General features: G+C 38.2%; 1 protein-coding gene across 8 annotated transcripts in view; it reads left to right on the forward strand.

The window, feature by feature from the left end:
• The window catches only part of ehbp1 (EH domain binding protein 1), a 145,312-nt gene that overhangs the window by 61,354 nt on the left and 69,752 nt on the right, over nt 1-14,206 (forward strand). For all 8 annotated transcript variants that reach the window (XM_065255203.2, XM_065255204.2, XM_065255207.2 and 5 more), the window contains one exon: nt 540-768. In XM_065255203.2, the coding sequence (XP_065111275.1) occupies nt 540-768 (229 nt within the window). The remainder of the gene's footprint in view (nt 1-539; nt 769-14,206) is intronic.

Consider the following 14,206-nt stretch of genomic DNA (forward strand, 5'->3'; position numbering starts at 1 on the left):
GCACTTGAGATTTTTATACTGTTATTTAAACTGCACAGATGCGCTGCAAACCCGCCGGTGTGAAAGCACAATGGCCATGCGCAGCAAACGCTCTCCTCACACGCTGCTCAAGCTACGCATATGCGCTGCTCACGCATGCGGTGTGAAACCGGCGTAAGATTAAACCGTACTAGCATGCGTAGTAATAATGTAACGTATAGAAGAGGGTGATATGTTAAGCCGATACACATACACAGAAAAGGTAAGTTTTTGGATAAAATTATATGTAATATATAATGTGACTTATAAATATTTACAAGCATTCATTTTAAGGTGTTTGCACAATTTATGTATACCTGGATCTGAAAAAAAAAATATTCAATTTTGAGTATAAATCTTAAGGAGATTTTGCAATTAAAAATTATATACGGACCAAATATACTGTAAGGCGGTGCAAACACATTTTTTACATCTATTCACCCTAAAACCAAAATCTTTCAAATAGCTATTGGTTATTATTATGTCATCTGTAATGATGGTCCTTTTTTTCCTTCTCTAAGGTCAAACCCGTTCTACGAGCCCAAATCATCAAGTGCAGCCATGCCTGCCGTGCAAAGCAACACCAAACGTCATGCCCCTCAGCCTCCGTGTCCTGGCCCCATCCCTGCCGTGCTCCCTGTGCTCACACCAAAGACTTCAGCCTTAGAGGGAACAGCCTCAACACCTGCCCCGGCACCGTCAGCTGTCGCTGCTGTGATGGGAAGAGAGTTGGCCTCTTCTTCACCTAAAGTAAGAAATGGCCCTTAGCACATTATTGGTTTGCCACAGGAAGGAATAGAAGGAGTAGAGCACAGTTTATTTAAATATAAATAACTGCTTTGCCTATAATCATTTTATTTCTCGTTTCATTCTTACCTTTTGAAGACAAGTACTGTATTCAGCAGTCTAATGTATTTTTTTCTTCTACATATTATTCTGCTCCATTTGCTTAACTAGTCCTGCATAATGTCTTTGACATTTGACAGGTCTGATGTTTTTGCAGGTTAGACAGCAAGAGTTGTCTGACTGACATGCAAGGCAAAATCACAGTTTTTGGCTTTACTGTACGTGTCATTCAGGGATGGGGTAATAGGCACAGATACTTTGTTAAATAAAAAAACTGCATTAGCTAGATTTGGAAATAGTCATAATAATAGACATAATATCACTTACACTATCGGACCGTTGAATGCTTGAATATGATTGGCTGATGAGCGTTCTGAGGTGTGCCATTATTTTCTGGAAAACGCACGGCGAACGTAGTTCCAGGCAGCTCTCTTGACTGCATTACAGTTCCATATCACTCCACATAGTAAACTGTAATAACGGACTAACAAAAACAACATTACAGATGGTTTTTCGAGGCAATAACAGCGCTGTTTAGAAATGCACAGAGGTAGCTTCGTTTACACAATCTCTCGCCCTCTGTCTCTTGGTCGCCCTCTCCTCTCGCTCGCTTTCTCTCTATCTCTCTCTGTGTCTATGTTGATCTGGCTCTCTTTCTAATAACTTCATTAATAACTGCATTAGAATGCTATCAACGGCTCAAGCCTCCATTAAATGACGTTTTGGAACAAGCAAAAGAGCCGTTGGATGAGACGCAGAAGAAATAGTCCTACTCACAATAGCAATTTAAGTACAAAAAAATTGACAAATCCCTTTAAATATATCATGTAATGAATGTTTTGAGGTGTGGTTACCGTAGTATAAGCGGAATAATTGACTCCGGTCCATTGAATTATTGAAAAATAATAAACACCCGAGGTGTAACGCATTATTTTTCGAATAATTCAACGGCCCGCCGTCAATGATTACTTACTTAACATACATGTCAAAATCATTTGTTGTCATATGTACAACTTGCATATAAAAAGAAAGAATACAATAGACAGCACTACTACTAAGTACACAAATATGCATATGTACAGAAATATATTGGAAATTAAAAAAATACAAGCAAATCGTGTAAGCTACTTGGTTGCTTTCTTCTACATGCCTTTAAATGCTATTTTGCAACAAAGCTATAGACTCTTTAATCTTTATTTGGTAGGTAATGTAGCTACATTTCCTCTTACTTTCATTATGACATCCAGGATGCCTTATTTCATCTCTCTGGTCTTCTCTATTCCTCTGTCCTCCTTCTGCACACTTTACTCATAGCATTTGAATACAGGCATGTATTAGCTGCTCTGTAGGATTGTTATGTATGCATTATGATTCTCTTCACTTAATGCTTTAGTGAGTCTAATTAACTGGTTCTGCGGTCCCTCTCTGGCTAAGGGTGTGGGACGTAGAGTGTAGAGGTGTAGGGGAAGCCCACCGAGTGTGAATGAGAGCGATGGGTCGGGCCGCTGCAGAGGGGCTTATACATGGCCAGATTAAATCCCCACGGGCCGAGTGTTTTTATTTACGCCAGTGAGTGTGCGTTATAATGTAGGCCATATTTAATTATTGTGAGGGGTTTATCACAGAGCAGCACTTGTGTGTGTGGCTGAGAAGTCCTGCCCAACTTAAACATTTAATTACCCAAATTCAGTGGACTGAGGACACACACAGTCCCGTTTCCTAAAAAACAGTCTCAAGCCTTCATGGGTTTACGGTTTGTGCTCCGAATCGCTGTTTGCCCATCAGTGAGTACGAGACCACCAGACCAGCCTATCCAAACCCAGAGCGCAGGAGTATTTGCAGCCTGTTTATCATTGCTCTGGTCCACAGGGAGGCTTCTCAGTGTTGGGTTTTGATTGAAGATGTCACATTTCCAGCAGAACTCCATTTACTTAGATCATGTAGTACCTCAATCTCTATCCTACACACATACACTGTTTATGGATTATGATTTTATTCTATTCCTGTATGCAGAGGTTGTTTTCTCTGAGTGTGGAGTTTGAGATGACCTTAGCATAAATAAAGTCAAATGGGATTAACCGCAAACACGCATACGCTACAGGTCTGTGTTCATTGTAAAGATACAAAAGCCTAGAGGCCTTGTTTATGATTTCTTTGTGTGTGGCTGGAGGGACACCTTCATGTACACAGACCTGAGGTGAGACAGAAGGTGCAGGGTGAATAACGAATCTTCTAATACAAAAAGAAATGGAAATTTCGCTAGTTTGTGGATTAGAGTGGCCCTCAAGACATTCACAGAGGCAATCTTGAGGGTCTATAGTAATGTCATCATGGTCCTGTAAACACAATTTGGGATAGTTAGTAATAGTTTCTAAAGGGCACTGCCTTCAGTCTACATTTGTTTTGCTAAGAGTGACTGATCTTTGAACTTTGCTATAAAAAGGAATAGTTCACCCAAAAATAAAAATAATGTCATTAATGATTCACCCTCACTGAAAAAAATGATTCATTCAATTTACTTAATTTTTTTAAGGTAAGTGGTTGCAATCTATTTATTTAAGCTAAATTTAAACAAAAGTTTTTTGTTTTGTTTTGCCTTTCTAATTTTTTTTCCGTTTAAATGTAGCTTAAATAAATTGATTGCAACCACTTAACTTAAAAAAATTGAGTAAATTGAATGAATCATTTTTTTTCAGTGCTCATGTCTTTCTAAACTCATAAGACCTCCGTTAAAATCTATGCACGGTATACTTTCTATGTCCAGAAAGGTAATAAAAACATAATCAAAGTAGTCCATGTGACACCAGTGGGTCAGTTAGAATGTGTTGAAGCATCAAAAAAACATTTTGTTCCAAAATTAACAAAAAAGACGACTTTATTCAGCATTGTCTTCTGCTAAAGTCACGTGACGCGGATGACGTGTTATCCTCCGACATGTTTGCACAGTTTTTTTTCAAACTTACAGCATGAGTCTCCCTCAGACTGTAAACGAAGCAAAAAAAATTTTTTAAAAACAGCTGGGGCGCACCAGATAACACGTCAGCCGCGTCATACGTCATCCGCATCACTGCAGTCACGTAACTTTAGAGTCGCGCATGCGCTTTACAACAGACACGGACGAGAAGACAATGCTGAATAAAGTCGTAATTTTTTTTTGGACCAAAATGTCTTTTCGATGCACATTCTAATTGACCCAGTGATGTCACATACACTACTTTAATGATGTTTTTATTACCTTTCTGGACATGGACACTATACCATACATAGATTTTCAATGAAGGGTCAACAAGCTCTCGGACTAAATATAAAACATCTAACACTGTATTCCGAAGATTAATGACAATATTTTCATTTTTGGGTGAACTATCCCTTTAAGTTTTTTTAGGATGAATGCCATAGCCTTGAATATATTCATAAACATTTCATTGTTTTATCAACCTGTCTTGTCTTCTTTAATAATTAACTAATCTATACATAAAAAATCGACTTGATATTATTGGCATAAGAAATTAGCTGTTAGTCTATCATATCTTGGGAATGTTTGGAATGCGTTAATGTTTTCAGCAGTCCTTTTAGATTATTTGGATATTCAGGCTATTTATTTATTTATAATATAGATATATCCATCTAGACTGCAGGTTTCATTTATGTTTTAAAGAACTTGCATCTGTGCATAAAGAATCTGCATTAGTTTTCATCATTTTTTTTTTCATTTGACATTCAGGGATGGAAGCATCTTTTAAAACTTTGATATTAGCATGTGGAGATGCTGTTTTTAAAATGGGTGAAGAATTAATCTGTACGAATCAAGGAAGGGTGGAATAGGCTGTCTTGGGTTGCCGGAAAAGGGATGTTCTGAATCACTAGTACATCTTTTCTCCTCCTCCTTCGTTCTTCCAGCGAAACGATTTTACATCTCCCTGCTCGCCGCTCTCTCCTCACTGTCATTTAACAGTAGTCTTCCACACAGGGACGCACTGATCTGAGGATTTTCATCAGTTCACGCTTCATAAATTATGGTCTGTATTTTAATATAAAGAAACGGCAAACGCAGTCACCGCAAAGCTCTTTAGATTTACATAAAGCCCTTTCAGAGTGAGGCAACAGCATACTTATGGCTGCTTCACATTTTTCTTTTCTTCAAAAGTTTTAAGAAAGACATTAGAAACTTTGTGCGGTCATATTCAATTTTACTTTGTTTTACTTTTCTTCACAAGACATTGTAGCAAAATAATTCTGTACAGTAAGAAAACTTTATTTTCATAAGTTGGCAGAACTATTAAATACTATACAATTATGATGTTGATGACCTGAGAGTCTTGAGTGGAGCAGGGCCAGACTTACACTTATTTCACTGCACTCTCTCTCTCTCTGTGTGTCTCTCTCTCTCTCTCTCACTCTCTCTCTTTCTCCCTCTCTCTCTCCATCATTCAGACTGCAGCATTAATTAAAAGAAATGAAAGTAATAAACATAATTTAATTGAGCTCACAGATGGTGGTGGTGTTTTTAAATTAGTTTGTGCAGACACTGCTGGGTTTTGACTCCACAAGGTCTTTTCAGTGTTTGTGTTTCTGTTTCTTTACAAACATGTTATGTCACAGTTTTAGGCAAGGATTAGGCATTTGCATTTGGCTATGACATAACATACAGTATAATAAAGGGCACATTTTAAAAACATGTTTTATTCTGCTTTGTAAATTCGCTGTATTGGGTGCAAGTGTATTTCTCATAGACTTACTATGAATTGTGGTCAATCTCTGTTTTTCCAAACATTATTGGGGGCGGTTTCCTGGACAAGGTTTAGATAAATCCAGGACTAGGCCTTAGTTATTTTGGGACATTTAAGTTTTTACAAACAAACCTTACAAAAAACTATACTGGTGTACATCTTGAGACAAAACAATGGCCCTGATATATGTTAAAATAGGTGTTTTGAAATTAAAGTAGCTCAAACATGCATTTTAGTCTGCACCTATGATAAGCCATGTCTGTGAAACCGCCGCTATATGGTGAAACGTGGTTTATCAATGTGAAATTATCATTATAGCTTAATGACGTACTGTATTAAATTACAATACGTTGAAGTAACAATCCTTTTTTCCTTAGCAATACTGTAAACCGCACCAATACTATTCTTAGCTGTTTAGAAAGGGTACTTTTAACTTATAAAGGATTCTCTGTTTCTGCTCTCTGTTTTACCTCTGTCTAGTTTACCCCCTTTTTGAACCCCGGGCCAAGGCCAGGGGTGCACGGTTAAGCCCAGCTTGAGGCCGGTTATGTGGGCTTCCAGGGGCTGCCCATCCCTCAGAGAGATGAGGCCATGAAGTCCCACTGACAGAGGGGCAGTAAGACCCCAATACTGCCCTCATAATCCGTGAAACTCTACCAGAATAATCCCCCTCAGCCAGCCCTCCACTGGTGAGTGATGCAGGACGAGGCCTGAGAATCTGAGATGCTTTAAGACCTTAAGGCCCAGGACTGAGAAAAAGAGAGGGAGTCTTTGAGCTTTTATCTGTGAAATCTCTCCATTTGATGAAAATATAAATAAAGTGAGGGCTATTTGAGCAGAGAGAGGGTTATATCTTCCTCCTCAAAGCATCTATGAAGACTGTTTGTGCTTTAGGAATGTAAGAAGTATCAGTGTGCTGGCCTCACCTTAAGAAATGTTTTTCCAGTCCTGTGCTGGTAAAGCACGTCTTTCGTGATCAGATTCTGGCTAACATACAGCAAAGCTTGTTCCTTTCCAGGAGGTTTTGGATGGACCTCATTTACCTTTTAAACTACCCTGTGTCCCCATTATTGGATCACTACCAGTTCTCAGCTCATGGCCATTATGCATCTCTCTGCTTAAAAGAATCCTCAAGCAGCCAGACCATGTGCATGAGAGTGTTTTGAGCCTGTTACAGTAATACAGCTATCATTATCCTGCTCTCCTGTGAGTGTGTGGGAGCTCAGTTCATGAGTTAAGCACTTGAAGAGCTCTCCAATACCAACGTTGACTTGCTACACACAGGCTACAAAGCTCTCGGTAATCTTCCTGTTGTAAGTTCTTAGTTTTATCTGCCAGGGATTACACTTCTGGCTTCAGAGAAAGAGAGAGGGAGTGAGCGAGAGAGAGAAAACGAAAAAAGGCTGTAGAGAAAAGAAAACAAATCTTTGGCATGATCTCTTAAAAAAGTACCTGTTTGAGTGGGGAAGTTGGACGGTTGCAGATTGGAGAAATCTTCTTATTCTGCATGTTTGATGTGAATGAGGCAGGTGTGTGTGTGTGTGTGTTTTGATGATTTTGTGAGTTTTGTGTGTGCGCGTTTGTGTACAGAAGGATCAGGTGTGTGTGTGTGTGTGTGTGTGTGTGTGTGTGAGCTGATGAGTGTGTGTGAGACAGACAGAGAGGTTTAAGGCTGAGGGCAGTTTGAATGACATAGTGGAGATGGAGAAAGTAACTTTAGATTAATCTTCTCCTGGACTCTCCTCTCCTGAAGGTGTGTGGCCTTAAACTCATTTCAACTAGGGTAACTTTTTACCCACAGTCCTCTGGATACCACCCAGCACTGATCAATAACAGTCCCTGATTCCTCCACTACACCTCAACCTCTGCCTTTCAACTTTTAATACCTTGGCTACCACACATACCCACAATAATTCTAATGATTTATTCTGTATGCCTAATTCTGAATGACTTCTGAGCTCTTAAATGGACCACGTGTCATACTTTTTTTTCCCCTGAAGTTTGCTTACAGTTTTTTGTTAGTTCAAGTTTTTTTTTTCTGACAGGTCTTATGCACCTTCTCTTACCCTCTCAGACCTTTAATAACAGACTTTATTGTTACTGTTCTTTAAGACAGACCTTACTATATGTTGTGATGGTCTAGGTTTCTTATTCTGGCATAGTCAATATCAGTTCATCAGGGTGGACAAAGTTATTTTATACCGAATACTACACAATAAGAGTACAGCACACTCATTCATACCCAATTTTTTTTTTTTAAATAAATATGCATGTTCTATGGGATATGTAAAATGTGTATTTGGTAGTAGAGCTGCAACATGTAATCAATTAATTAATAGTAATCGATTATGAATCAATGACATCACAGTATCTAGTAATTAGTTTGGTATGTAATGTCACTTGCCCCTCGCCATATATGCAACAGCACATCAGGTATACAGTCATGTGCATCTGCCCTATATTGCAAATAAGCACCTTAAAAGGATAGTTTACACAAAAGATATAATTCTGTCTTCATTTACCCACCCTTATGTTGTTCTAAAGCTGTTTGAGTTTCTTTATTCTGTAAAACACAAAATAAGATGATATTATAAAAGTTGGTTACCGAAAAGTTGATGGTACCCATTGACATTCATAGTAGATAAAACGAATAGTGTGGAAGTCAGTGGGTACCGTCAACTGTGTACCATCACACCAATTATACCCCACTGATGATTTTTAAAGCCCTGTATAGCCCTGTAAATGTGTATTTTAAAGGTGGTTACTAGAGATGTTCATATAAGTTAATTTTCCAACCGACAACCGCAGCTTATTAACAGAACATTAACCGTTAACTTATAAGATTTTAATATTAAATTGTCATTGAGTAAAAATACAGATGAATGTTGTCTGTGACCTGGTAAAACATTTGAACGTGCAAACAGCAGCGACAGATCAACAACAGAACCATGATTCATACATTATCAGATATTCACGCAACATTACCTTATCAAAGAGCATGCGATCAGTCCAGATAATTAATATCCAAAAAGGGCAGATTGTCTCTTTTTTATCTACCACAGTGGCCATTTCTAAAGCTAAAAAATTTTGATTTTGTGTCATCTTTCTCCTTTTGTGTGCAAAAAGAGAGATGTTTATGGTCAGGGTCAGAGGCCATAAGACAAGTTCTGTCCGGATGTGCGCGAGACGGAGATGGGCCGTTCTGCTCCCAAACCATACTCAAACACGCACACAAATGATTTCTCATACAAATGATTACTTTATCAGACCGTCAGGGCAGCAATAATTTGTGTCATTTACAGAACATTCACAAATTAAAGATAGAAAAGTAACGAAATGTCTTTCGGCTCATGACGACATGCACCGTGCATTAACAATTTTTTTCTTCTTTTTACTAATAATATTATTCAGTCATAAATTCTATCTTTCGGTTAACGGTTAAATGGACAATATGAACATCCCTAGTGGCTACTAACAAGTTGCTAAATGGGGCTACAGATGTTGTTGTAGACTTTAAACTTCATCGTGCATGAAGATCTCAAAATCAATGCAACGTGCACAATTCCCCCATCCCAAAAAAACATACATTTAAACATTACAGTATGTTTAATAAAGTTTAAAAGAACCGTCCGAAGCTTGGTGGTGATAACATTGAGGTTGAGAGACTGTGGTATAGACGGTTTCATTGGACACACGTGCATTGTCGCGGTTACACGCCGGAACTGAAGTGACCTTCGCCCTGTATTTATTTATCGGCCTGAATGGTGGCTAAACTGATCTCTGAGGCAAATACCTTGTCGAAAATTAAATATTTTGGTTTGCTAAAGACTAGGGGAGACAACGAGCATGGATCACAACTGTGCAGAGAGGTTTGGCAAGAATTCAAGGACCTGTAGCTAACATTGTATACTTTCATTTTACACAGTAAAACAACATTAGCTAAGTGTAATAGTTGATACGCTTTAGATATAATAGCTCATATCTGCGCTTCTGTATATATCAGGGGTAGAGCGTTGCGTTAGCAGCACAAAAGGTTATGGGTTTGAACCCAGGGAACACACATCTTGTTATGCACTGTAAGTCACTTAATAAAAGCATCTGCCAAATGCATACATGTAAATGTAAATATAATATATAAACAAAGGTAATTTACTTGTTAAATAAACTATTGTAAAACGACTACCGGAAGTATACTTCCACATACTGGAAGTTGCATTTAGCCCACAAAAGCGGTTTTTATTTCTAGTGAATACATTAAGATTTCAAAATTCATAAAAGTTGTGTTCATCTGTAAAGATTATATTGTTGGACAAAATGTTTTAGTGTCAAAAACTTGTGTTAAACACAGAGCTTATTTTTTGCGATAATCCAAAAGCCTATTGGTAAGAGGAATGGGCTAACTTCCGGGTTGGCCTACAAAAATACCTGCAGCACTCTATGAACTGGGTTGAGAATATTTGAACAAAAATGTGAATTTTTAAATTATAAAAACAAAGAAGAAAAACACTGATTCCCATGACATGGCCCCATTAAAGACAAACCTCATGTTGCACAGCCCATCCATGTTTGTATTCCAGTCTATATCTTTACCAATGAGACAGCTGTCATAAGTATTTCTCTCGCTCCTCTACTGGGAACGTGTGACTAATCTGGACCAAAAAGTGTTTGACACTTGCCACAGAAAAAAATTGTTAGTCCTCTTGTTAGACAGTATTTTTGCTTGTGTGTCTCTTTCATTAGCCTAAGAGTGTTTCTCCTCTCATCTCCCTCATGCGTGATGCTGTTTGATGGCGTGAAGCATGGCACGGTAAAAGCCTTCCTTCCTGACTCCCATCGATCTCGCTTCGCGCTCCGGCCGACGTATTGACGTGGGCATGTTTTGATCAAGGCCTCGTTTAGATAGGGGTGACTTTGTAATTATATTCTTTTTAATTGCTTTCACTTATCAAGGCTCTCATCTGCCAACGGGACCGCGCAGCTGTGGACAACGATCTGAAGGCAGCGTGCACCTGATGTTTCTCTCTCTCTCTCCTTCCCTCCACTTATTTCTCTGAGTATTACTGCGCCTCCGCTCTTAATGAGTTTCCGTGTGCATTGCAGATTCATTGATAAATGACAGCTTTATCTGAGCAGATCGCTGAACTTCGCCTTCTGTAATTTGTTTGTTGGGAAGTGTTGTCTAAAGCAGATTAGTGCTGTATAGGTTTAGATGTTTTTTTGTTGTTGTTGTGTTTGTTGTTCTTCACACCCTCTTAATCCTAGTTTAACTAACAATGCTGCTGTAGATCTTTAATACAGAAGAATCTTTTATCCCGTGTTTTATTTTTACTTCAGTTTTCCATAAGGTTTGTTTAGCGTGGCAGTGATTTCAATGTGTGTATGCTAATTCCACAAATGTTCACATGTTGATGTTGTTGCAGTGATTTGAGTTGTTTGGTATGTTTGTAAATGCTTGGCTTCCTTTATAGTAGAGCTGACTTGATGCCAGTTGCTTTTTTTCAATGCGGTTTTTGTGTACATGTGCAAGCTTCACTAGATAAAGCTTATTTACACAGTTTAGAGTTTTGGGCTATGCCTCGCAGACAATGTTTTTACTGCTTCTAATGTTAAATTACACCATATTACACGTGTATAGCACACGGGCGCGTGCAGGAGATTTGCTTAGACTCCTATCCTCCCAATTTTTTTATGTTAAAGTAATGGCAGTTGTGTTAAATTTTAAAGCTGTGTAGCTTAGCATGGGAAACAAACCCTGGAAATGCGTTTAGTTTTGCTGCCGTATTTAATTTTTTTGTACGAGGCCCAAAAACTCCCCCTTAGCCTCATGCTTAAGCAAATGAACTTTGCTCAGTTATGCGAGAAAACTTGGGAAATTTTATGTCAATTTTGCAGTTTATTAGGAACCGTGCGTTTACACAACAACATTTTCAACCAAAACCAGAACGTTTTTATGTATTTTGGCTGTACATTTACATGAAAATGTTGTTTTGAGGTCTTGTAAATGCAAACTTGAAAATTTTCAGAGTTTTTGAAAAAGACACCTAGTCGTCGTCTTGTAAACTACGAAACATGAATCTGTGATAAAGGTGACGTCATGTTCATGTATTAAAGGGGACATATCATGAAAATCTGACTTTCCCCTTAATCCAACCATGGCACTTCATTTTAAAGGACACACCCAAAAACGGCAAATTTTTACTCAATTTTAACATGTTATAATAAATTAACTATGGGGTATTTTGAGCTGAAACCTCACATACGTACTCTGGGGACACCAAAGATTTATTTTACATCTTAAAAAGAGTCTTGTGAAATGTCCCCTATAATTCAGTATGTTGGCACGTGTGAGTATAACCAAACAACAATGGCACCCTACAGGACTGTGTTTGGGCTGCTCGAGATACTGAGCTTATTAATGCTCCTCCAACAGAGTGTACACAATTTTGCAGCTTTATAGTCCAGGGTCACATGTACTAAAAACGTACTTCATTGTCCATTTAAAACAACTGTTTAATCATGCTTTTTTTTATTTCCAAATAAAAAAAGTTCTAAAGGAAAGCAAAGCAGATGTTTTTGTATAAATGTAGTGTTTATGGGTTTATAAAAAAAATTTGTCAGGGGGTAGTGGTGTATTGAGCAGGACTTTTAAGCCATCAGCAAATTGAAGTTATACACACTCTTTAAGATCATAATTGTGTTTGTGTAATTAAGGGAGACACACACCATGCATGGATGTTGCCGTAGGCCTCTTAAGTGGATTACAACTTTTAAAGAGTAAATGTGTGATCACACTTACCCAGTTGAGCATTTTTGATCCAGTTTTTAAGTGTGTGTGTGTGTGTGTGTGTGTGTGTGTGTGTGTGTGTGTGTGTGTGTGTGTGAGATTACATCTTAGATAAAGTATTTTTTCCTACCAGGTTTTTTTGCATTCTGTAGGTTAGCAGGGAAATGTATTTTTAAAGCATATTTATGGAATATGAAATGAATGACAATTGATTAAGAGGCTTTGAGTTGTATTACACTTTCCATTTGTCAGTCTTGATCATAAATCTCAGCTGTTCTTCTGTTTCACATGACCTACAGTAGTTTCTCTGCCAAACTCTTTCTCTGTCATCCTTCATCTTTGTTTCTCTCATTCAACACAGATTAAGTTTTCCCTATCCAACTCTTTTTACCTTCTCCACCCTCCTCTCTTCATCTTCCACCATGAGTCAGGTGTGTGTGTACGTTCATTGCGTTCATCATGAATAATGAATTTCTTTCCGTCTATCTTATTTTTGGCAGATGTTGAAATGTGCTGCATGATTTTTTGCAGTTTTGTTTGCAACTGCCTTTTTGTGTGCCCGCTCGTGTGTATGTTGGATAGTGATGAATGCTGCTTCATTTTAATATGTTCTGTTTGTGGAAAGAAACAGCGCTGTAATCCTGTCCTGCAGCACAGAAACACGCTGCTGCCAATCGTTTATTTTTCTCCTCCTTCCCCCCGCGACCGCCGCTCAGGGCAAGACAGCGCAACGTTTGATAAGTACAAGCGCTCTATGTGACACCAGAAATCCCCGTTAGTGTTGTTTTAGTAAATACATGTAGTTTAGTAGGAACATGCACTTTGTGCCGTGAGCTTTTGAGTGAAGACGGAAATTTTGCAGCTGTTTTTGTGCAGCTATTTTTTTCTAATTCAACCTGTGGAACACTGTGTACTGTGCACTGTCAACTTAAACAAAGCTATTGTGCTGTTGTATTTTGTTGATTGTACAGTCATTCACTGTATGTTTTAAGCCATTAAGGGTAAGCCATGTGTTAATGTTGTATTATTTATTATATTATTTTTAAACAATCATGCTACTCATTGAATAATATAGAGAAATATACATTTCAACTGTACAGTTTACAGTGGACTACTTCAGTAGTTTAGAGTGATTCACTACAGTAGTTTACAGTGGAAAAGTGATTCAGTGATTCCCAACAGTAGTTTGCAGTGGTGAAAGTTCAGTAGATTACATTGAATTCCATGCAGTAGCTTACAGTGGAATGGTTCAGAAGTTTACAGTGATTCCCTGCAGTAGTTTGCAGTGGTGAAAGTTCAGTAGATTACAGTGAATTCCATGCAGTAGCTTACAATAGAAAAGGTCAGTAGTTTACAGTGATTCCCTGCAGTAGTTCACAGTAGAAAAGTTCAGTAGTTTACAGTGATTCCCTGCAGTGGGTTACAGTTGAAAAGTCAGTTGTTTATAGTAATTCCATGCCGTAGGTCACAGTAGAACAGTTCAGTAGTTTACAGTGATTTCCCGCAGTAGTTTACAGTGGAAAGATTCAGTAGTCTACAGTGGATCACAGTAGAAAAGTTCAGTAGTTTATAGTAATTCCCTGCAGTATGTCACAGTAGAAACGTTCAGTAGTTTATAGTTATTCCCTACAGTAGGTCACAGTAGGAAAGTTCAGTAGTGTACAGTGATTCCCAACTGTAGCTTACAGTGGAAAGGTTCAAGAGTTTAGAGTGATTCACTGCAGTAGTTTACAATGGAAAGGTTCAGTAGTTTAGAGTGATTCCTTGCAGTAGCTTACAGTGTAATGGTTCAGTAGATTTCCTGCAGTAACTTAAAGTGGAATGGTTA

Source organism: Paramisgurnus dabryanus, chromosome 17, assembly GCF_030506205.2.
Source record: "Paramisgurnus dabryanus chromosome 17, PD_genome_1.1, whole genome shotgun sequence".
Classification (NCBI taxonomy): Eukaryota; Metazoa; Chordata; class Actinopteri; order Cypriniformes; family Cobitidae; genus Paramisgurnus; species Paramisgurnus dabryanus.